At 42.1% G+C, this 15,381-nt stretch overlaps 2 protein-coding genes across 4 annotated transcripts in view; both read right to left on the reverse strand.

Moving 5' to 3' along the window:
* Positions 1 to 130: 130 nt before the first annotated feature.
* POFUT4 (protein O-fucosyltransferase 4) lies at positions 131 to 7,416 on the reverse strand. The gene is made up of 3 exons (XM_005520821.3): positions 6,691 to 7,416; positions 4,782 to 5,407; positions 131 to 1,069 (listed from the first exon to the last, which is right to left on the reverse strand). The coding sequence occupies exons 1-3, from the start codon at positions 7,387 to 7,389 to the stop codon at positions 922 to 924; spliced, it is 1,473 nt and encodes a 490-aa protein (XP_005520878.2). The 5' UTR covers positions 7,390 to 7,416; the 3' UTR covers positions 131 to 921.
* Positions 7,417 to 8,755: 1,339 nt separating this feature from the next.
* The window catches only part of SEC24C (SEC24 homolog C, COPII component), a 38,970-nt gene continuing 32,344 nt past the window's right edge, over positions 8,756 to 15,381 (reverse strand). For all 3 annotated transcript variants that reach the window (XM_014250382.2, XM_014250381.2, XM_014250380.2), the window contains 7 exons: positions 15,103 to 15,248; positions 14,575 to 14,713; positions 13,636 to 13,754; positions 13,073 to 13,252; positions 12,246 to 12,437; positions 11,734 to 11,823; positions 8,756 to 11,294 (listed from right to left, as the gene is read on the reverse strand). In XM_014250382.2, coding sequence (XP_014105857.1) covers positions 11,154 to 11,294; positions 11,734 to 11,823; positions 12,246 to 12,437; positions 13,073 to 13,252; positions 13,636 to 13,754; positions 14,575 to 14,713; positions 15,103 to 15,248 — 1,007 coding nt within the window. In that variant the 3' untranslated portion in view covers positions 8,756 to 11,153. The remainder of the gene's footprint in view (positions 11,295 to 11,733; positions 11,824 to 12,245; positions 12,438 to 13,072; positions 13,253 to 13,635; positions 13,755 to 14,574; positions 14,714 to 15,102; positions 15,249 to 15,381) is intronic.

Below are 15,381 nucleotides of genomic sequence, written 5' to 3' on the forward strand. Positions count from 1 at the left end.
ACTGCAGAGACCCCTGGAAAGGCACCATTGTCAAATTGTATTTGTCTTTGCAGAAAGCTGCACATACTCAAAAGGAAAAAATCCAAGGCCTCTGAATTGCTAGCATTAAAGAGATAACAATAAGTCAAAATTACAGATTTCTGATGCGATAGAACCTTAAAAGAACCAAAGCATAGAATTTTATTTTGTTCTACACAATACCAGGTAATATACTTTCTGGTGCGAAATACTTTGTTGAAAATTGCAACTTAAATAATTTGTTCTCCCATCCCACTGTACACATGTTCTCCTAGGTCATCAAAAGAGGAAAATTAGCAGAGAGTTAAGTGACCTGCCCATAGTTATTCAGTTACCTTGTAAAGGAGGAGTATTTGAGGCATGTTACTTGGGGAGAAGAGACTATATTGCAGCAATTTCATAAGGCACGGCTGCTCTTCACAGATGTGTCTTTTCTAATTCCTTCACTGGAAAAGCCATTTGTTAATAGCAGCTAAAAGTACATCTTAATGAAGAGAATATGTGATTGATAAAATACTTTTAAAAAACAGCTAATATTCTGAAGACTTAAAAAATCCCTGAAATAACTTAGGGCACTTGAGCAAGAGCCTGAAGTCATGTAAGACACAAGATAAGTATAGCAAATGCAAAAGGAGAGTAAATTCCTCTTTTGCACCACATGTTGACACCTGCAAGTCAGGAGTGGCTTCACACCACAGAGCTGAAACCCAAATCAAAGCAGTTGCTAACATTTCCACTGCTGAAATCCAATCACAACAGAAACTTACTCACTTCCTGCACCAGAAAAAATTGTCTCTGTGAGAGGTTTTTTGGTTTTTATCAAGGCAAACATTTGAAGTGAGGTAAGAATTCACAGACTCAACTTTCAATGCAATTTTCAAATCAAGCTTTTACAAAGATAGGTCAGCGTTGCCTCGTCCTCTTGAGAAAAATCTCATGCATGTAGTCCCAAAATCTTCCCTGATGAGACTCATTGCGGTGAATCATAGCAGTGAGGGCCTCACCCTGATCAAGGCTTTGCCAATAATCCTGCAGCCACATTTCTTTCCAACTGAAACAAAAAAAGAGACAGCATCACAAACAATTAAAAAAACCAAATTAGTCTGCAGCTGTAATAGCACTGAAACCATATTTTTCTTTCCCTTAAGACAAAAATAGGCCCAGAGATGGTAATAACAAAGTATGTTGTTAGTGTGCTACTGTGCCCCAAGTAATTTAAAGAAATTTGCTGTGAAAATTCTCTATAGCAAATGTAAGCTCTCACTATCATGTTAACCACAGAGACTAAATTACCAAATGTAAACTTACATTAAAATAAAATCTATCTCAGAGTCCTGATATTGAGAGTAGCTTTCCCTGGCCAGTATGCATACAACAGCCTAAAAATCAGGGTTTTTTTTTCAGATAATCCATTTAAACAACTACAAACTCAGATTACACATGACAGAGACAAAAATCATTATATTCCTTAACACAGATTCTATTCTTTATCTCCAGACTACATGGTCAAGTATGGGCTGTCTCTTGTTCGGTGCATACAGTCTCAAACTTTGCATAGTACAGACTGAATCACTGCAAATTTCAGCAATTCTTTTCCACTTTGTGACCATGTGGACTACTTCTCTCACTTATGTTACATCAAGGCATGCCAAATATTTACCTCTTCTCCATTACTTCTGCTACCCAAAAACAAATCACAAATTCTGGAAAAAAGGACCAAACATTTTGCTCTTTATAACATGTCCATATAAATTACGCAATACTTGTTAACTTACATACAGAATTTTTTGCTTCTTCTCCCTCCAAATCACAGAAATAAGAACAGTGTCTCCTGCCTGCCCTCTGTACATCATACACTGAGTCCAGTGTGACTGCAGTGCCTGGAAGCAGCTCCCACGCACCACTCCAGGAAGGCTGCAAGAAATGCACAAAACATCCCAACACCTGTCCTTGCAGAATGGCAGCCTGTACACCACAGGAACTCAGCTTCTGTGGCCAACAGCATCACCTGTGATGGCACATTCCTGCAGAGTGCACCAACACACACCACAAAACAAAGCTTTTAACAGATTCCAATGTGAAGGATCATAGACAGAGGCTTACTTCTGCTTTAAAAAATAAATATCTTCCAAAAGGTTCCTTTGCACCACATGGACGCACTGTGAGATCACATTGCCTACAAGCTAAACTCATTTTCCTTTGTTCAAAGACTGCCAACTTGAATTACTTGCTTTTAGCAGCACTGAATAAGGGCACATGTTTGGAAAACGAGCCTACTTGTATAAAGCATTACACCCAAGATTAAGTGTCAGAAAGGAACAGAAAAAAAGAAAACATTTGCAAGATGAGCTCTACGGAAACAACACCAAAAGGAATTCCAATATCCAAGTGAAGACTTTATCAAAAGGAATTTTAAATTGCTGTTATTCTTCTTTCTTTTAAGAAAATAATTTCACTCTAATTCTGTAAATTGGGAAAGATCAGTATCCCAGGATGAACAGGACTATACAAATCACCAGAAACTACCAATTACATACACCTGAAACATTTTTATTATGAGTTACAGGTTTATCCTTCATCCTGGATGATTATGGGATTCTATTGCAAGGGCTATCCTACACCTGGCAAATCTGATACACTGTTAATGTTTTTCTCATAAAAAATAAACTGTGACATAAATATAAAATAGAACCAGCAAAACCACGATGGTTTCACAATTCCTTTATCAAAGGAATAACTGGTTTCTCTTTTCCTATGCCACCACAGATGAAAACTTTTGGTAACTGAAAAGAAACTGTCACTCAGTCATCTTACAGTTACATTCTCAAACATCCTATTTTTGGAAAATGAACCCTTATCAATGCAACAAGCCAAACACTTCTCTTACAAAGATGGGAGTTTGAGACTAACTGGAGATTCTGGTTTCCCCATGATAGATACTACACTCAGCAGCAGCTGCACTGCAGCGCAGTTTTCTGTGCAAAGCATCTAAGAATTCAATAGATTATAGTGACTGACCACAACCTGACACAAACAACTGCTTGTTCTACAGTTTTTTTCTTAAGCTCACTTGGGTGTGAAACCCAGCAGTCGAAAGACAAGTGTGGCTGCAAGCATAAGGATTTAGAAACCACATCTCCACACATACAGCTAAAGCTGTAACTGTGCTCCAGCTACACATACCTACACAGAGAGATTCTGACTGCAGCAGCATTCTGGCAATTCAGCATATCTATCGACCCTAAAAACAAATTACATCTGGGAATAAGGGTTACAGAGCATGCAAATGTGTAGTGTAACCTTCCTGTAACTGAGTATATGCTCTAGCATAAACTCCTTTCTCGTCCTCTGAGTTCAGATAGCTCCAGAACCACAAATCACAGTGTGTTTACAGACCTTGCATGATGCATATAGTCCATCACTTGTATCCCCACTAGATCTGTTTCATTCTTCCACTATAATATTTTCTAAAGTACCAAAACACTCCATTGACTGGCCCAGGAGGCAATCATCTGAATTGATCACACTGTTAAATAACATTACTGTCAAACTCAGACAAAATATGCGCATGCTTAGCTAATGCTTTGATGTCAGTTTTATGCTATTGTCACACCAGTTGGAATTATAAGTAATCATGTCCCATTTTTCAAATAAAAATGGTTAAAACTTAGATTCTTATCAGACAGAAACCACTGTATTTTACAGGAGATGTCCACAATCATGCCCTGGAAACTACGGATGCATGTCTTTATTAAGTAAGTAGCACTGAATGTAAAAAAACTATGTAAAAAAAAAAAAAAAAAAGTAAAAGCTTTCCTGGAACTATTTTTCCAGACACGTCTCGTGCCTACAAATGTGGAGAATAATAATGGGTACTGTAACTTGAATTATGTACCAGCTATTCAAAACTCCCTGCTGATGACCCCTGTGAAGAATGATGGAAGCACCTGAGCTTGCAAGTGACACTGACATCAACTCTGTGTGCCTTCACAGGTACTTCTCTACTGCCACCTGATGCTCAAACAGAAAACCTATGGAAAAGCAGGGTAGGGTGCTGCATAGAACACTACAAAGAAAAAGAACATTTTGCTACAGAGACTGAGAAAAGGCATTACTATGAAAAAGGTCCAGTAAATCAGTCAACCAACAGAAAACAAGGGACAAGAAGCTACTCAGTCTGTTCTCTGTCCTGCACAGTCCCTCTGCTAAATAAGTGGGATGGCATCCTTGAACATAGACAGAGTTTTGTCACACAAAACAGCATTAACTCCTGTATTCTGGGTGAGCCCAATTTCTGGGTGAGCCCAATTTCTGCTCTGAAGTCTACAGGAGTCAACCAGGCCTGCAGTAAACACTGGCACCTCCATTCTCAATGCATTACTTTGTAAGAAGGTATAGAACTGCTTTTGTCTCAGGGCTGCCAAGTGCTTTACCATCACTGTACTGGAAAACATCCATCCCTCAAGCAAAGAGTCTAAGATACACAGAGGGTAGCCCCGTTGCCTGAGGTAACAGAGCATTTTAACAGAATATTTTGAGTATCGCACACTCGTCTTTCAACTGCTAACACCACTGCGCAAGCCTCTTGTTCAGCCTGAGAGTTACACAGGATTAGCAGGACTCCTACACCACCCATAAGATATACTATAGAATGTAACTGGAGACATAACAAGAGCTTCTTTAAGTACAAAGCATCATTAAAGTTACATCTCCTGCTATGTGAAGCTTTTTTTCCTTCAAAAAGCATAATATTGGCACATTACCTGTCTCCCTCAGAGAGATCTTCAACGCTTCCAAACCCAGGGGTTGGCATAGGACATCCCATGTGCTTGAACTGAGCTATATGAGGTTTGGGAGCTGGAATTTTTCCACGAGACTTCTTGTGTTTCTGCTCCTCTTTGACGCGGGTGTTCTCCTTGTCACAGATGAAACACTCAAAGCCATTTAGGTAATTGGGCAGAGTCATGTCATTCACACCCCACTCCCGCTTCTCCAAGCTCTCTAGCAAGAACTGGTTTTTGATTCCACCAACGTTTTTATACTCTAGATACTTCAAATATTCCTCTCCATTCTTGTCCAGGAAATCAAGGTACTTTGCCAGCTCTCGGGGGCTGTCAAAATCATCTATAAGAATGATGGAGAGGTTGTTTGGCATCCAGTCCCGCACAGCTGGGGAGCCTCGGTACACTGGGACAGCACCCAAGTGCATGGGACGCCACAGCTTCTCTGTCATGTAGTCGTCACATATGGCATTCTCCAAGGCCAGATGAAACTTGTACCTGGCAATAAAAGTCATAAATTCAGAATCTTCTGTAGTGGCTGTAGAAGTGTCTCTAAGTCGTTCACTGGGGAGCTCACGGTTATGCAGACATTTCCCATAGGAGTCAACCTAGAAGAGCAAACAACATCTTTACAAAGTGATTTGTTCCCCTGGAACCTGCTCTCAGACCTTGTAGTTCTTGTAAAATTCCTAACTTGGATCAGTTCTCAGCTACGCTAATTTAGCTTCATTTTCACTCCAAGTTCTTTCCCTTGAGACTATTCCTAGAGCCCCAGTTCTATGAGCTTTAGAGAAAACCAAGTGCTGAGTTTCAAAAGCAACATTAGCCACACTACAGACTGAAGGGCGAGGGGAGTGCACAGATGCCACCCAAAAACGTATTTATTACCAGATAAATCAGAAACTGACAAGTAAGAAACAGTATTTAACTCTATGTCAATTTAAACATCCTCCTTCCACTTAAAAGACCCAGTGCTTTTCCAAACAGTTGTTACACTGAGTTCCAGCCTGTCTCAGCAAGCTGACAGAATTTTCTCTTTGTTAGACTGAGAAAAATTGATGCAGAGTGCTAAAAGAATACTGTCTAAAAATACAAGACAACATGCTTGAGCTGGAACCTGCACCATACTTTGAGAAGACAATAATTTTTTAAAAATTCTTTTGCCTTTGCTTCACTACTTAGTATATGATGATCTTACACAATAACTGAATCATGACCAATAGAAACAACAGAAACCACTAGAAAAACAAGTCTCTGGCAAAGTCTAAAACCAGATTTTTTTTTTATTCTTTTTTAATCAATCTAATATCCTTCACAATTTTTAAGAGAAAAAATGCAGTATTCTTTTCTCCTGCTTGGAAGAAACTACATTATTCTACTTTATGAAGCTACTTAATATCAACTGTACAAGACATCATAGAAACAACACGGTCCTACCACAACACAGGCAAGGAGCAGACTCTCACAACAGAGCAACCCGCCTTTTAACTTCACTCCTGTACTTCCTAACAGTGAGGCTTGTAAAGGGACAGCCTTCCTGTATGCTAACTTCAAAGTCCAGAGATTTCAGCAACTTCTAGCACTTGATCCACAAGAACGAGCTTATTCAGGCTTTGCCCAGCTTTTGACTGATCCCGAGTGCGGTCAACTCCACATCTAACATCTGCATCAGTCCTACCTACTGACATGCGGTGTAGTCTAGATCACGCTTTGGGAAGGAATACAACTAGTTTTTCTGTCCAGCTTGTAGTCAGCATGCATCCCGTTATGATTCGTGTCTTGGCTAAAAACAAGGACAAACAAACCCCATTAAAGGAGGCGGCAGAGTGGGGCAGCCGGGTGTTCCCAGCTCCGACAGCAGCAGCACGCCACGGCTTCCCCGCGCACCTACCTGGATGTACTTCATGAGCTCCCGCACGTAGCGGTCCCTGTCCGAGGGCACATCGCAGTGGGACTGCATGTACAGCACCGGGCCGTAGCCCTTCCGCCGCCACGCGTCCTTCTCGGCCAGGGCCACGGCCGGGGCCCGCAGGTACCCGGTGCCCGGCAGCCACTGCAGCGTGAGCGGGTAGTCGGACTCCCGGCGGAAGGTGGCCGTGTAGTTGAAGAGCCGAATGCCGGGCGAGTGCGAGAGCACGTAGTTGTTCATGGGGGACTCCTCGTGGAAGAGCGCCCAGGTCTGGTGGGGCAGGCGGGGCAGCGGCGCCTCGTACGCCCTGAAGTCGGTGCCGTAGAAGATGAGCGCCTTGGTGCGGCGGTGCCGGGCCACCCGCCGGCTCCGGGTGACGAGGCAGGAGCCGCGGGGGCAGTCGATGCGCTCCGTGTCGCCGGGGAAGTGCGGGAAGAGGCTCCCGCTCCACCACAGCAGGATGGGCAGCGCCTTGTTGCTCCGCGTATCGTTGTTGCCGGGCCCGCGGTAAGACGCGGCGGCGACGAAGGCCGCGCCCGGAGGGACGGCGTCCTGCGCCCACCCATCCGCCCCGCAGGGCTCGGCTGGCCCCTCCGCGGCCAGAGCGGCTCCCGCGCTCCAGAACAGCGCCAGCGTCACCCACAGGCCCGCGGGCCCCCAGCCCAACCCGGCGCCCCCCATGCCCGGCCCGCCGCCCCAGGAAGCGGCGCCGGGCCCCGCCCGCGGTGGTGCCGTCAGGGGGCGGGGAAGGCCCGGGCCCGGGCGGGAGCGGCGCCGCCTTCCCCGCCTCTCTCCGTCAATGCACCGCTGAAGTGGTCCGGAGGGACAGCGACACGTACCTCCTCCGCTCAGGCGACAGCTGAGCCTTGCTGCAGCGGCTCGACGAGGTGAGCTATTCACAGCTCCCTCCCAGCCCCAGTGTACAGCGGCTGAAGCTGCTGTAAACCTCTCTGCCTGTACCGCTCCTGCATCCGTCTGTGCTACCACTGGCCCCCGCAGTACCTGCAGCTGACAGCGATAAAGCCGAGCTGGTCCCCGGAGGCACAGCATGCCGCGACTGAACGCACCTGCAGAGAGACGGCTCCTGGACCAAGCAAGCTGTCAGCTGTTACAAGAAAGAACACCCAGCTCAGCTCCTGCTGGAGACCATAAAGGGAAGGAACAGAAAACACCTTTTACTAACAAATCTTCTGTTTGATTTTTGGGGTTTTTTTAATATCTATAGATAGTTTTAAAACTCCCTTGAAAGCTGCTTTTCTATACCAACCTTGGATAATTCCTACAGTATTAAAATACTCTGTAAATGGGAGAATGGTTTGGGCTACACTATGTAAATCCAACAGACATATTCTAGAATTACCACTCAGTTGCTCAGTTACACAATTGCTAAAAGCTTCACATTAACTTCTTAAGAGGTAATATAATATTTATGAATTATCAGTTATAATACATTAGGACATTAGGGACACAAGGCAAAGCAGTATTCTTCAGCTGTGTTAGAAACAAGTTAAAGACGGAATAGTTTTCCTTTCCTTTGTAAAGTTAGGTGTAGACACTGCTTGGGCCTGCTCCAACAGCACCACAGCATCCTCTGCTTGGGCTTGGAGAGAAGGTAACAGACATGGCCTCTCCAAGGAATATTTCCACAAGCATCAGAATGTGCTGCACAATTTACTCCAAACGATTAATATACAAGATCCACAAGGCCCATCACTATCACACCAGTTCTGTGGCAGATACTGGACATAATGTACATTCTACAGGAGAGGAATCTCAAAAATATTCTACAGCAAATTTAGTATTATTGGATATTTAGCAATGATTGTCTTGTGCTTTCATACAGATTTGTTAAAAGGTTATCCAGCAAACTGTACAACAGCAATATTCACAGGTACAGTCAAGATAACACTGCCAGTTCACTCGGAACTTTATTTTTGCAATTAGCAACACTCCCGAAAAAAACCCCCACAACCCAACCCCCCAAAAAACCTAACATCCCCAACCCCCAAAAAACCCAACAGAAAAAAAACCCCACCCAACCAATTCAGCCAGGTACCCTTAACTCTGAAATATGAACTCTTTCTTTTAAGATTACAGAAGTCATTAACTTGACATTGTCATAAGGCAAGGGCAATATTTGCCTAAGTAGGCCAAAAAACCCCCACCCAATCAATGACTCAAGCTGTGTTAGCAAAAAAGGCCATTTCTTTGTAAAATGGAAGTTCAGACAGGGCAGACAGTCAAAAACCAATCACCTAAATAAAGGAACACCAAGATTAAACAGTACCTTTTGTCTGTTGACTCTTGTTGAATTTCTTATCATTCAGTGCAAATAACAATGACAAAAAAAGAAAGACTGAACTTGGTTAGTAGAAGATTGGATTGTAAAGGATCAATGAGCTAGACTTGCAGCCCTTCCCATTTCCCCCCTCCCGCAAAATACAGGGTTTGGAAAAATAAGCAGTGTTTATTTACTAACAATGACATAAAATACATCTTAATATATTTTTATTTCTTTACAAATTAAAAGATGCATTGGAAAAACAAGTGAAGAAAATGAAAGTTTCATTCATGATTTCATTTCCACCCCCACACCCCCCAATATTAATACTATAAATTAGTATTTGTGGAAGTCTGTGGTTGCTGTGCATTATATTCCTGGGAAGCTCTTTTTCCCCCTCTGATTAAAAATCCTCTAGATTTTTGGTTGGAGGCAGTACGTGGAGTAAAGTCAGCCACATTCATACAAAAACGCTGAAAGTTCGGTCAACTACATCTTGAAAGAGTTTCTCCATTACAATTTTCATGTTCCCCTTTCTGTGTAGTGATGGGAGGGAAGACAAACTAGCAGCATTAGAAGAAAAATGGATTTATATACATGCTACAGGATATGGAACTAAAACCACAGCCAAATATTTTTCTGATATTAACAAGGACTTTCCTATGAGATATTAAACCCAAATAACGTGTTCTCTAATCCATCCACATTCTTCCTTTCACTTTTAGTTCTACTGGTAGCTTAAACTCCTGGGTAGTGGAAGAACACCTGTTAAGTGTTCAAGTTAAAATATACAAGCCCCCTTTCAAAAGTGAATAAACAAAGCCCTTAGAATTCTGAATTCGATTACACTAGCTCCCTCTTCACAGGAGTCTTCTCATCCACCCTTGCAAAACGGAGCAGCAGAGCAGCCAAAGTGGATGGATTAATCTATCTGAGGTATTTTAGTTTAACAAACAGGCTTATAAAAGGTTTTGTGCAAGCTGATCAGTAGATAGAATGTGGAGGGTACAAACATCCAGTAATGAAACTCTTTGCTATGGCCTAGGTGCTGTCAATAACCTAAATCAGGTACTTGCAATACCTATTACAGTACAGTCTAAATCTTATGCTTTTGTATCCCCTTCCTTGTATTCCAGGGTACAGAGCAATCTCAAATTCACGTCAGTATAAATCAAATTTCTGCTTGTTTGCTATGGTTCACAAAAATATGGTTGAAAATGGCCACTTCCTTATCATCCAGTTCCTACACAGTCCCCCATCACCTTGTTAAAAGTATTTTCTGCTTAAGGTTAAGAAGCTTTTGTTCCCACCACCATCTGACAGACAGGTAAACTCTGCAGGAGAGGTCATGGAACATGGATTGACTAGGACAATACAGAGCTGTGCAATGAGAAGGAAAGGAGTCACCACACATGTCAACAGGAAGTACCGGCTCTACCCCTACACTGCTCAGAAGCTGTTGATTTTTGCCCACTTAACTATCGATTACTCCATTACAGTTCTGCACAGCAACTTACAGTATGGGAATATTGCAGAGAGAAGTTTGCCCTGCTGCCTCCTGGCTTACCACTCGTTTCATTTTTCATGGCTTTCTGGTTCAGACAGCCACGTGATAGATCTGTGCTCTGACAGATCATGTTTCCCTCCTTAGAGGACACACAAAATGTATGGCTGCTCCAGCTCCCATCACCTGACCTGCCTCTTGTCCTCCCCACCTGTGCATCCTCTTCTCACTTGGAGCATGCACACACACCCACGCAAATGCACAGCAGCTACCAGAAATTTTGAAGTTATCGCTTTTTCACCCAAAGTTGAATCATGTACAGTGAACTGAAAAAAACCCTACATTCATTACAACAGGATTAGCGAGCATGGGGTGGGGTGGGGGGTGAACTCCTGCCAAGCACAGGAAACAATTTAAATGCAAATAAAAGACCTGGTATCAAAGGCCTTTTTTTTTTGTTTTAGCCCTCACCAGGAAAATATTTCACCTCTCATATGGGATTGGGAAAGGTTGAAAGGATTTCTGCTTATGCAATGTGTATTAAAAATTATGGAATTGTACAGATTTCTATGTTGTCCTTTCTGAGGGCGCTGGGCCTTCTGATCAGGTCATTAGTGGAGACTGAAATGTCACTGCCGAGTTCTAGCACCACTCACTCCTCTAGCTCAGTAGCTGCCGAATCTCCTTGTGCATGTGACACAGGAAGTCCACATATGAAGCCCCCCCACTCAGGCTCTTGTCCTCCACTAGAAAGTGTTTGAACAGCATTTCCAGCTTATCTTCTTGCTTCACAATTATCAACTACAAAAAAACCAAACAAAACAAGAGCAAAACCAACAGTGAGTAGCTATTAGAATTAATCTTCATGGGGAAAAATAGAGCAAAAAGCTAAATGCTCAAAACCCCAAAGACAGACAGAATCACAGCATATGTGGCTTATATGCTTCAACTTGTGTAACTCCGCTGAGTTAAGCCTCAGTCCTTTCTAAACAGAAGGAAAATACCATATATGTGGTTTATATAGTAATATATTGTAATGGGTTTGAAAAAAGAAAAGTTTTAGAACTATGGTAAGTACAGAACTCCAAATCTAATGAAATTTGTTTTCAGCTTCTTGAAAACTTTGAACAACATTTATGAGGTTGGGAAGAAAAAGCTCAGGACTGCAGCATTACCAGGCATCACCTGACTCTACTAAGAAGGAAGGGGATTTAAAGCTGTAAATGGGGAACATTTTTACCTTCATGTAGCGGGATCTCTGCCCTTGAATCATATCAACAATAGATCGCACTTTCTTTGAAAAGGGGTTTTCCAAGACTGGCAGGGTACTCTGGAATGAAAGATATCCAATCCCCATTAGTCTCGGGAAGTAGAGCAATGTTAAAGAAGTCAGCAGTTTTGGCATACTGTATAAGGGTAGAGAAATATCTACGCCCATTAGCGTACAATTTTTTTGACTTCAACTACTTAAAAGGGAATATAACATGAAATCAGAATTGAAGATCAATTATTTATTCCATTTAGATATCAACTGTTCTGTTCACTATTAATGGTATAATTTGTCAAATAAACCTAGGTTAAAGCATCCCTGACATGCCCAGACTATCAACATTTCTGCTAGTTTCACACATCTGTGCTTCTCTCATTTCGGTTATGAAAAATGAGATGCTATCTTTTCTACTGGCTTCCTCATGGTTTTAGATTTTGGGTGACTATCACAGATTCTATCTCCCACACTGTCATCCAGCTCACCAAGGCATTGCTAATTTGACTGAAGGATGAGACTCCGAAGAGGTTCTGGATCAGGCCTTGCTGCACACTGACTCCCACCCACACAAAGACGTTCAGCCCATTCTCCAGCAGGTAGATGTCACCCTTGGAGAGACGCTCCTCAGAGTTCCGAATGGCTGCTGGCAAGGAATCACTGTCAACATCTGCTTTGGTCTGTTTTACAGGGAAATAAAAATTAAAGTAAAATAAAGGTTATAAAACAAAGAACATCTTATGAAGTCCTGAAAATTTCTTCCATGAAGACCCCAATGATTTTCTCATTTCTAGGTCTCTCAAGACTGCAATAATTGCGACTGAAGTAGCATCTTCTTACTCAAAGTGACACAGAAACAGTTCAGAGACTCTTGGTCAGCAAAAGAGAACATAAGGCTTCTCTGAAAAGACTCAAGCTCAAGTATCACCTCCTGGAGTAGGCATGCAATTAGTTTTTAGTATTATTCCAGCAACTATGGTAATGAAAACTCAGAATAGTACATGGAGTTGCCTTGCAATGACAAAAATTACTACAAAAAGTTGTAAGCTTTAGGACTTTTTAAAAAGACTATGAAACAGTCAAAAGTGTCTTCTTTGCCACTAGTCATATGCTTACAGCTCAGGAAAAATGTATCCCCCAAGAAGTTCACAAGATGCAGTAATGCTGAACAAAATTAAGTGAAATATCCCAACAGATGGCAGATCCCCAAATACTTCTCAAACCACTTTCCCTTGCTAAAATATAAATGCCAATCCTTAAGATGAGTCAATGAGACAATAAGCCTTAAGTGCTAAGAAGATCTTGAATTACTCACCAGGGGCAAAAGCCTGGGATAAAAGAAAACATTTGTTTCAGCCACATCCATGGATGTCACTAACTGACGGATGTAGGCACGGTCATCTGTTGTGACCTCTGGGCCAGGCTGAAGTACGTCACTCTTCAACACACAGTTCAAGTACACAGGAAGCAGCTTCATGCATTCAGGGAGGATGAGCTAAAATTCACAAGCAGATAGAAGCTGGTCAGCTGTCTTGCTGAGTAAGGTTATGTTTGACAAAATGAGGCTTGCATGAACCAACGAAGTGTGGTACAGCCCTGAAGAGTGAAACTTGATAGTCTACTTATATCATGGACTGCAAAAGAAACATAAAACCTTCCCCTGAAGCAGGCAGTGCTCCCTGGGCTCCAGACAGGTCTCTAAGAAGCCATTCTCAACTATGGTTTTACTTGTAGTAGTGTATTTACTTTCCTGAGTCCCCTCTTTGCAAATTTCTGCTGAGGAAAGGAATTGACTTTTTGAGCAGTCTAAGTAAGAAAAAGCTGTCATCAGTTTTTAATTTCCAAGCCTGAGATTCAAGTGAAAGCATTGGAGTTTACCTGGCCAGCAGAAGAGGGACTAGCACAGTTCTTTCGATAGCAGGCTAGGATCTGGGCACACTGGTTGATCAGTGCATCTCGTACAGTCTTCACTGGACTACTCAGGACTCCACGATATGCTGCACAGAGAGAGGAAGGAGATGGACTGCTGTCATTACTCATGAACAGCAAAACCCCAACACTACTTCTACAAAGGAAATCCAAACAACTATTGTTTATGGAAACCTTTATTCTTCCCGCTTCAAACTTGTAGGAAAATGATAATATAACTTCTATTGAAAACTTGAAGAAGCTCATGTACTAAATTTTATTACATAATCTTAAACTCTCTATCTCCTATGTACTTAAAATATACTTATCATAATTGAAAAAACAGGGTTCTATAAAAACTCCTGTTACAGAGTTTGCCATCTTCCATTAATGCCCTGAAAATGGACTTTCTTTCAGTTTAATGGCAATAAAAATACACAACTCTCAATCTCTGTTGGATTTCTAAGCTTTTACTGCAAGCTAGAAAGGGTAAATAGGGTACAGTGTGTAAGTGTATGACATGTAATCCATATCTATGAACAAGGGCCACCATTTCCCATTGCCAGAGCAAAATTCTGCAACAGTTAAGGAATTAACTAAAACAGCCCAAAAATAAATACAAGGGTGAATTCAGACAGCTGGCAATACAAACTGTGACTAAAAACATTTAGGAAATAATTTGTATGAAGAATAAGCCTAAGAATAGGCCTACACCCTCCATCTGTACCTCTCGTCCTAAGCAGCAATACAATCATCACAGCTTTATGCTCTTTCCCATAACTGACTGAAGTATCAAAACTGCCACCTGACATTTGAAGCAGAAAGAATAAACAGGTGTCATTGGGTAACAAAACAGCCATTTTAGCAGCAGTTAAAGGCTGCAATTCTTGTTTCCATATTCACCCTTACCATACTTAGCCAAGTAATTGATGAGGGTGTCAGTCTCACAGTTCCGATACAGGTCAGCAAGCTGCGTGCAGCAGTTTAAGGAGAGGTTGTGAATGCGGAGCCGTCGCTGTCCTGCACAGCTTGTATACAGCAGAGCACACTGCAGGAGACAAAAAGGCCAGGAGACAGAGAAATGAGGTGCTGCTACAACGACAAGGGCAGGGTTAGAATATACTTCATTAGAAGCTAGGACTCAGATGCATAAACAAAAAAAGTAACTACATAAAAGACTTGGACAATAAGCTAAAAATACATGCTAAGAATCAGGATCAATGAAAGGTAACAAGCAGCAATTTTAGCTGTTGTGTTAAGGGACCTGGTCTTAGAAAATAGGACTGTAGCTCAAAGCAGTCTAGGTCACTCTGAGAGCAAGTATGCTGGAAAGGTACGGTAAGATGCAGAAAGAACGAACAAACAATTCCTTGAAGAAGTGTCTAATAATTCAGTTCAATTGTCAACTCATTTCTTCTACAAAGCCTCCCCCCTCACCTGAAGCAGTGCACCACTGTCTTCACTCAATTTATCATCATGCTTGAATTCCACTGTGATTGTTTTATCACAGTCCAAACCTGCCATCTCTACATCAGTTGTGTTGCTCATATAGAAAGCTCCAAAAAAGTCAGTTGCTCTAATACCTAAAAGACGGAAAAACATCACATGAGCCACCATTTTCAACAGGATACCAACCCTTCTGACCCTGACACCAAGTTATCCTGACAGATTTCAGTAGGGATCTTTGCAGTCTCAACAAAAGTCTTAGAATTCCAA

Source organism: Pseudopodoces humilis, chromosome 9 (assembly GCF_049639895.1).
Source record: "Pseudopodoces humilis isolate 2021_Gansu_Grassland_sample_001 chromosome 9, ASM4963989v1, whole genome shotgun sequence".
NCBI classification, from domain to species: domain Eukaryota; kingdom Metazoa; phylum Chordata; class Aves; order Passeriformes; family Paridae; genus Pseudopodoces; species Pseudopodoces humilis.